General features: G+C 38.7%; 1 protein-coding gene across 1 annotated transcript; it reads left to right on the top strand.

Moving 5' to 3' along the window:
- The first annotated feature begins 2,041 nt into the window (after positions 1 to 2,041).
- On the top strand, positions 2,042 to 6,239 carry LOC130687066 (epoxide hydrolase 4-like). Its single transcript, XM_057510232.2, has 7 exons — positions 2,042 to 2,430; positions 2,529 to 2,653; positions 3,409 to 3,521; positions 4,906 to 5,077; positions 5,159 to 5,301; positions 5,723 to 5,873; positions 6,108 to 6,239. Exons 1-7 carry the CDS (start codon positions 2,218 to 2,220, stop codon positions 6,217 to 6,219), a joined length of 1,029 nt encoding a protein of 342 aa, XP_057366215.1. The 5' UTR covers positions 2,042 to 2,217; the 3' UTR covers positions 6,220 to 6,239.
- The last annotated feature ends 2,250 nt before the right edge of the window (positions 6,240 to 8,489 follow it).

Here is an 8,489-nt window from a genome sequence, read left to right as displayed (position 1 = left end):
ATTCGTCCAAGATGCGATCGTACAGATTTGATTTTTTTCTTAAGGAAAAGAAGAAGAAGAAGAAGAAGAAAATGTATAGAAAAATAAAGACGAAAAGACAGGTTGTTTTTGAGATGAACGAAAAAAAAAATAGAAGAAGAAGAGGAGGGGAGAGAATGAATAGAAAAATGAGGAATTAAAAAGGAAAACCTCGGGTTACTAGAGCTGCTGCTACCACCTGAGTGGATGGAATACAGAAGCTTCGATAGCCATCTATAGCGATTGATGTAATCGTCTATATAGACTGTCAGCAATTTGAATATTCCCTGTCTTATCTGATTGTATTGTGTGCAACGATCTCATGCCGGGGCGGCCCCTCCACCCTTTGAAAAGTTTTTTTTTTTTTTTTTTTTTTAAAGGGGGGAAGGAAGTCACTATCGAAAACGGCCATCCGTTCTGATTCGACTAACTTGTACATCTGGGATGGGTGTGGGGCTGTTCAATTGTCGTGTTTTTTTTTTTTTTTCGTGTGGTGCGTTCGAAATCTTGAAGCATCGAAGCTTTTGATAGAAATAAGAGATTACCAAAGTCTGCGGAACCGCCCGCATTGTCGTATGGAAATCAGCCGAGCCGTGTGATGTCGTTGACATTACACTTTCTTTATTTGTGATGTACTTGATGGCAATTGGCTTCGCTCTGCTTAATCTTCAGCATCGCCAATCGATGCCGTGACTTTATTTGTTTGTCGAAATGCTTCAGTCGTTTTCTTTTTCCCTATTTATATTTTTTGTCCTTTTGTCATTAATTTATATGTTTATTTATTCATGAAAATTACTGCCATCTTGTGGTAAAATTTCAGTTCATAAAAAATGTGTAGTACATTTTAAACTCTAGATGGCTGCACATGGCAGTGACACGCAATACTCTTTTTAAAATTAAAAACTGAAATAACTTCCATTATCTCCTGCACTAAATCCTCTTAAACGATTACTCACTCGGTAACTGTTTGCGTAGTTGACCATTTAGAATTCTCGCGGTTATTTTTATTCGTAATTCGTTTGCTTAAGTTTGCTAACAAGCATTGATTTTCACTGATGACTTGCGTGGCTTTCGCAACGTACGAGTCAAATGCGTTTAATTTTTTTAAATCCAATCCAATATTCTGTAAAATGAAGGCAAGGGATACTCAAACCGTGGAACACATACGGCACTCTAAACGTCAATATAGCAATTGCTTCTTAGTAACCTGCGCTTTTTTTTTTATTATCACCGTCCGACATTGGCAACATCACACGCCTTTCATTATTCAGATGTGGCATGTTTCTGGAACGATTTTAATTTTTGACTAGTTCACTGACAGCTATCCTACTTTGGACAGACATTCATACCCAACTGTTCCATTTTGAAATCAAAGTTTTCTTGCATTGGCAATTTGCCATAAAATAAGGCAATTGACTCGCTGGTGTACACCGACGGATTCTCTGAATGTTGTGCGTTTTTTAGTTGTTTTACAACCGCTAATTTCCTTTGAACTTTCGTATGCTTTTCGTGTGTCAACATTTTTTCCATTATCAGATTATAAGATCCAGTATCTTTTTGAGCCGCTAGGTGGCTCTACGAGCGTTGGTCCAAAGTCAGACGAAAAAAAAAAGAACAACAAAACAACCACGACCAAGTATAAATAATTGCAGCTATAAAAAAGTCAAAAACCAAGCTCCAAGGACGAGAGTCAAAGTCGAATTACCTTGGTGAATATTTGAATAGACGCGTAACCGTTGAGATTTTGTCCCTTTTTTTTTTTTTTTTATTTCCCCAAGTCTCCTCCGGGAACGAAGTCAAGTCCGGTGCGACGGTCGAGACGACGTTTGCCCATCGTGCACAACTGAGCGGATAAGGCGATAAGATGGATGGACGTCAGTCTATACGACAGGGTTCGGGAGCAATTCCAAAAGTCCCAAGATTAGTGTGGCCAGTCTCTCACACTGGAGAGGGCGGAGAAGATTGAAAAGCAAAAAAAAAAAGAAAAGAAAGATATTGAAAAAAAAAAAGAAAAAAAGGTACCCCAGTCATCACGTTGCCAAGGTGGCGTGGGCACCACATAATTCTCCACTTTAAAAAAAAGAAAAAAGAAGGAAGAAACCTGACGGGCAAAACTGCCAACTTTGTTGCTGATTTGTTTTTTGTTTTTTTTTTGTTTTGTTTTTTTTCAAAAATTTGTTGTTGACCGTGCCCACCGTAATGGCCAACTTGGCTATTGGCATAGCAGTTCGGTGCGTCACTTGGTTCCTGTCTTCTATAGTGACGATTCTTCTTGTACCATTCCTTGTTGTGTTCTGGCCGTGGAGTCTCGTCACCGACTACACCAGCACAGTTAAAAAGAAGAAAACTACAAGCAGTAAAGGATGGTTGACCTCTCGAGGATTAGGCAACAGCCATTTCGTTCAGTTAAAGGTGTAAACCCTTTAATCAAAACAAAAACAAAAACAAAATCAATCCTATTATCCCGTTTTTTTCGAATCTGTTCTAAATCATTTTCTAATTAAAATCAGGACGTGAGCATCCATTACATTGAGGCTGGCAACCCGTCACGACCGCTGATGCTCTGTCTGCACGGCTTCCCTGAATTTTGGTATTCATGGAGACATCAGCTCAAAGAGTTTGCGTCCACTCATCGGTACCATGCTAATTTATTCATATTTTTCCTTTAAGAGTATAATAGTCAAGTATTATACTATTTATTGCCGATAGTTACATTTCTTTTAGATGTAAAATAAGAAATGAATGTCAGTTTTGAAAGGAAAAAAAAAACAGGGCATTTAAAGTAGATGTTGACAGTAAATAGGGCTGCCGGGTTTGGGGTCGTCTTTTCTTGTTTGTTCATACAGCCCCCTAGCATCGGTGTAATGTAGAGCGTAACTTTAGGAAAGGAACACGGCGATCCCGAACACGATTCATCAAATTCTCTTGCGAAGAAAAATCGGGTGTTAATAATAAAAGTCGGTCGTAAATCTATCTATTTCCAACTGGTGTGTCGCCTCGACTTGGTGTGTTGCCTCTCTTTTCTCTCTGCCGATGTTATTGTTTGCTTTCACCCCGTAGCGAGAGAGAGGCAGACACATCCAGGGCGCATACACACCTCTCTCTCTCCGTCCCTGATATCGCCTTTTGCCCGTCGAACGCGGAAATTGATATATTACCCATTCTATATTGGCTGGGCGAAGAACGAAAGAAAAAAAAAACGTGAAAGAGAGTTATTTATGATTATAGCCAGCCAAACGCTATAGGCGATACTCACGCTGGGTGTTTTATTTTTTTTTTTTTTCTCACCTTTTTTTTTTTTTTTTTTTTTTTTCGTTTATTTACAACAACAACAACAACAAAAAATATTTAAGATATTGACGTTCCTCTCTTTTTTGTTTTTGTTTGCAGCGTAGTCGCGGTCGACTTGAGAGGCTACGGTGACTCGGACAAACCTAACGGTCGCGACGCCTACAAGATGGACAGGCTAGTGGACGACGTTCGCCAAATCATCGATGTACTCGGTACGTCCAAATTTTATTTGATCATCCATATGTTAAGGCAAAACATCCACGGTGGACAAGATATACGTACTAGATGGATTATACGATGATTTGTTTATTATTCAGTCGGCCCTGGTGGCTGACCCCAAGAAAATTGTTATGGGCTCTCCTCTTTTTTTCTTTTTTTTTTTTTTTTTTTTGGTACATTTTCAAAGACATTGAAAACAATCACCGAAAGAAAAAAAAAAAAAGATTTACGACCGGGAAACTTGTTGTCTCCATGTTTTATTTTTTTCTTTTTCTTTCGGTCGTTTTCTCGACTATCTTTGTATGTTTTTTTTTTCCCGTTGCGAGGATACACATCCCAAACGAGATGGTAGTACAGCTTGTAGCGTAGGTGAGTGAGGGGATTGAGGGAGAAAATAAGCTTTTGAAAAAAAAAATAAATAAATAATTAGAAAATCGTGCAGTCGTAAATCGCCTTTTCGAGAGAAGTGGAGATCTTAGTGACCGATAGCAAATTGGTCGTAGCAACGGTAAAGGATAAGACAGGGAGGAAGCCACGAAAACAAACAATAACGTAAAATTACCAAAGACATCTTAGTATATCTGCGTTGTCTTATTGAGTCGGGGTAAAGAAATACGTTGCGCGCAGTGCTCGTTACGCACACACTTGATGTCCCGCGTTACAATCAACTCCTCTCCAATTTCTCTTTTGATCTTCATCTGTGCGGAATTTTCTATTTTTTTTTTTTTTCCCCCGAAAGACAAGAAAACCCGGCTATTGTAGCGTGACACTAGATTGAGATAACAAGCTACTCTTTTTTAGTACATAAAACTGAACCAAATGACATTTGGGGGAGTGGGTTTTTGACATCATCCACCGCGGAGGGGCCTGTAATTTTCCTTTCTTTTTGAAATGTTGTGGGTGGAGTGGCACACATCAGAGGAATCCTTGTGCGGTTTTGATGCAGTGTCACACAAGTTTCATTTGTACAGTGTGTTCAAAGAGGCCTGCGCTGAGCGCCTTATGCTAATGAAAATGTTTTGAATCATAAATTCTGAATGTACACAAGGGCTTATATACACACAGGGAGACATTAGCTAGACATTTGTCCGACTTCTTTGCATGGACATAAATCCCTCCTTCATGTTTTTTTTTTTTTTGTTTGTTTGTTTTTGTGTTACTTCTCCTTTTGTTAAAGGCTAAGCGACATGACAGCTGTCCTCTGTATTGTGTTTAAAATCCATCGGGGAAGCCTCCCTTTTTATTTTTCACACGAAACAAGACAGCAAAGGACGCTGATTGAAATTCGTAGGCAATGATGAGGGACGAGACAAGTAGCCATCATTTGTCAAACATTGTTTTTTATTGTATCTTTTTTTTTTTTTTTTTTTTTGGAAGGTAAGGGCAAGTGTGACGTGCTACTAGCTCACGACTGGGGTGCCGGAATTGGTTGGGAAGTCGTTATCCGCCATCCGCAATTGGTCCGTCGTTTCGTGCCGATGAATTGCCCCCATCCGGCCGCCTTTATCTCCGTCATTTCTAGCGAATTCACGCAGATTTTCAAGTCGTGGTCAGTGTGATGGAAATGAAAACTTTGTCTATTTGATGATGATGTCTAAATAACTTTGAATTTGATATTATTCCTTAATAGGTACATGGTATTCTTCCAATTGCCCGTCGTGCCAGAACTACTGCTCACAGCGTTCCGTGCTTCCCTTTTCCGTTGGTTGTTCCAGCGTCCAGGGCTGATAGAGGAAGACGCCAAGGCCTATCTGTATCTCTATCGACGTCGAAGTAAGTCTTCTTTTTCTTTTCTTTTTTTTTTTTTTATCCCCATCTCTATTGCTGGCCGGTCTCTTTCCATTAGCCCCACCCCCCGTCTACGACAATGTAACACACACGCTCCATTCATTATCATCGGAAAAGGTCTAAACTCCATTTATTTACATATAATACGCGTTCCATGTCGCTGTCAAACCGAATCTAGCTCGATGGTCCTTTTTTTTTTTTTTTCTTTTTTTTTGGAGCTCTCAGTTATCGTCTGTTTGGAATGTTTCTGGAACCCGCCGCATTTTTTCTAAGGGAATCTTGTTATTCAGGATTTTTTTTTTTTTTCTCCCAACATTTTATTTTTTTTACAACAGCTTGTGCTGTCCGTGTTTCATTTTGTGTTTGTTATCTTTCAAAAAATGAATGAAAAAAAAATTTGGTTTAGACGATTTAACCGGTCCGATCAACTATTACCGGAGCATGATCGATCCCGATACGATGGGCCAAGAAGGTATTGTGGTCAAAGTGCCGACGTTGCTTATCTGGGGCGGCGAGGATCGTTTCCTTAACATCTCCATGGCTCATCAATCAGCCAAGTAATAATATTTTTGTTCTTATTTATTTTTATTTTTTTAAGGGGTACATTCGAAAAGATTCTTTGAAATTTAAGTTCATTTTTTTTTTTTAATTTAAAGAGGCTCTGGGTTTAGAAATAACCCCCTTACCCCCTTATTCTGTGTTTTACTAATCTCCATCAGCCAGAAAAATGATAGTTTTGTAAACTTTTCTTTTCTATTCTATTTTTTTTTTTCGACTTCTAACGATGACAGATGGGCGGAGAACTTCACTCTTGGCCTGATTCCCGAAGCGTCACATTGGGTACAACAAGACGCTCCGCATAACGTCAATCGAAAGATTCGTGAATTCTTGGGAAAAGTTTGATTGATTTTTAAAGTCATTTCTTTCTTCTTTTTAAAAAAGAACAATAGTTGAAATCAAGCTAATAAAATTTCATCAACTTCTGATAAAGCGTTAGGATGCGTTAAACCCAGGGCAAAGTAAATTTATGTACTACACATTTTTCTTCGTGAAAAGAAAACAAAGGGGGTGAAAATGTAATTTATAACCGACGTTGATGGATTACTTTTTTTTTTTTTTTTTTTTTTAAATTTTTATTTCAACGTATCAAGACCACCTGATGGTTTGATTGACACACCATCGTGTAGGCCCTAGACTTGTTGATTTTGATGTCGTCGTTTCTTATAGTTCAACCAGAACGAAACAAAAAAAAAAAAAAAAAAAAAAACCGAAACAAAACATTCTTGAGATAAGATGCCATCCGGAGCCACACAAAATGAGATTACAACAGGACATGCCTTTCTCCTTTTTTTCCCTCCCCCTTCTCCCTACACCGGAATAGATTTCCGCTGTTTTCTGACTGATCCATATTTGAATAGCGGCTCCAGAAAATACGTATCCTTCCAGCGTATAGCATTTTATTTTTATTTTTATTTTTTCAAGTTGTACGAAGTTGTTGCTCTCAGCAGTCAACGTCTTTCTTCAGATGTTTTAAACCGAACTATATGGACTGCACTCTAATGGCCATTGTTTGTTTGTCTTCGATTCCCCTTCGGCTCATTCACGCCGCACAACAAGATGACTTTTCTTGTTTGCCTAACTCTCGTGCGTGCTTTTTTCGTTCTCCTTTAAGTATTACTGGTGTTGTCGAGAGACTCAATCCCCCCCCCTTTTTTTTCGGGACGGGCACACACACACACACACACCCACATGCATGCTTTTGGCCAGTCTCGTTACGTATCATTACCGTGTCTAACGCAGCGAAGAGTCAAAAGAGATTCTTCTTACAATGGATGAGAATGGCGTTGATTGTCAACGTTAATAATCGCTCATCATCGCCGTTGTGAAATGATAAAAACATTATTTTTAGAGATTTCTTTTTTTTTTTTTTTTTATGTTTGGAAGGTTGTTTTTTTTTGTTTTTGTTTTTTTAATCTCAGATTGTTCCGCTACACGAAACAGTGGCGGAGGTTTCGTACACGTCAATCGATCACATCCCGGATCCGAGAAGCGTGAGTCGTCCCAGACGGGCGTAATAGCAGTAGTAGAAAAAAAAATAATAATAAAAATGGGTAACGTTTTTGTGTGTGTCCATGCTTCAAGTGATGCGTGACACACAATCGGGGTCTTTGCTGTACATACATCAGCAAAAAAAAAAAAAAAAAAAAGGGAAGTTTCAAGGAAAGAGCGAAATGACTGTTCATTTTCGTGTACTGCGGTGTAATAGACTAGCTGTATGAAAGGCCAGCTGCCAAAAGACGAATAGACCACGTGCCTTTACGGCGTAGAAAAAAAAAAGAGAGTTGCGCCCTGGAGTCTATTTATATAATACAGCACATCCTAGAACAAAAAAGAAAGAAGTTATGAGAGTTAAGACAAAAGAATGAAGGGGGCATACGAGAAGGGACCCTCTTCGAAAGTGTTTTACAGATGTATACATATCCTGTATACTTTGATTAGAGCCAACAGGCCATTAGCAGTAAGATTTCTTGGCCCTTATTTTGGTTTCAATTCCTTTTTACACATGTGATTTCTCTTTGCTCTATTCAAATGTTGATTTTCTTCAATCTCTTCAACGAAAATGGAATCGATTATTTTTTTTGAAAGTCCGTTTGTTCATATCGATTCGAATTTTAAGCTTATACTTGCCATCGTAGGGCCATCCTCCGATTCTCGTATACGAATGTACGATTGCTGAAATTGCAATTCTTCGCAGTTCGAGTACTGTACGATCAAATCCACTCTCTTATTGTTCTCTCCTCTCGATCAATTGAAGCGCAGCAACTAAAGCCGCTCGCCCACCGGTCTTCATTTGCTTCGCAGTGCAGTCGCATTTATTTATTTTATATTTTTTTTTAAGGTTTTCTTTGTTTCCTTTTTGCTGTGCGGATCGCTTCGATTGAAAGGCGATTATACGCGAAATGACTTTAGCAATTGCTATTTTGAAAAATAAATAAATAAATAAATAAAACAAACAATTGTATACAGACACGAAAATGCTGAGCAGAGAATCGGCAAACCGGATTTGATCGCTACGGAAGATCGATCGATGCTGTACAAAGTTGACAGAGCTTTTTGTTTTATTGCGTTGCCTATCATGGGCCATGAATAATTTAAAATGTGCCGCTGCTTTG

Source organism: Daphnia carinata, chromosome 2, assembly GCF_022539665.2.
Source record: "Daphnia carinata strain CSIRO-1 chromosome 2, CSIRO_AGI_Dcar_HiC_V3, whole genome shotgun sequence".
NCBI classification, from domain to species: Eukaryota; Metazoa; Arthropoda; class Branchiopoda; order Diplostraca; family Daphniidae; genus Daphnia; species Daphnia carinata.
Note: the sequence above shows the minus strand (reverse complement) of the source record. Positions and strands in the feature narration are given on the sequence as shown.

Bases quoted from the DNA above. Each gene is read 5' to 3' on its own strand.
- LOC130687066 (XM_057510232.2), top strand. From the start codon at position 2,218: ATGGCCAACTTGGCTATTGGCATAGCAGTTCGGTGCGTCACTTGGTTC. The intron at 2,431-2,528 runs GTGTAAACCCTT...AATTAAAATCAG, and splicing joins GCCATTTCGTTCAGTTAAAG to GACGTGAGCATCCATTACAT. The intron at 2,654-3,408 runs GTACCATGCTAA...TTTTGTTTGCAG, and splicing joins GAGTTTGCGTCCACTCATCG to CGTAGTCGCGGTCGACTTGA.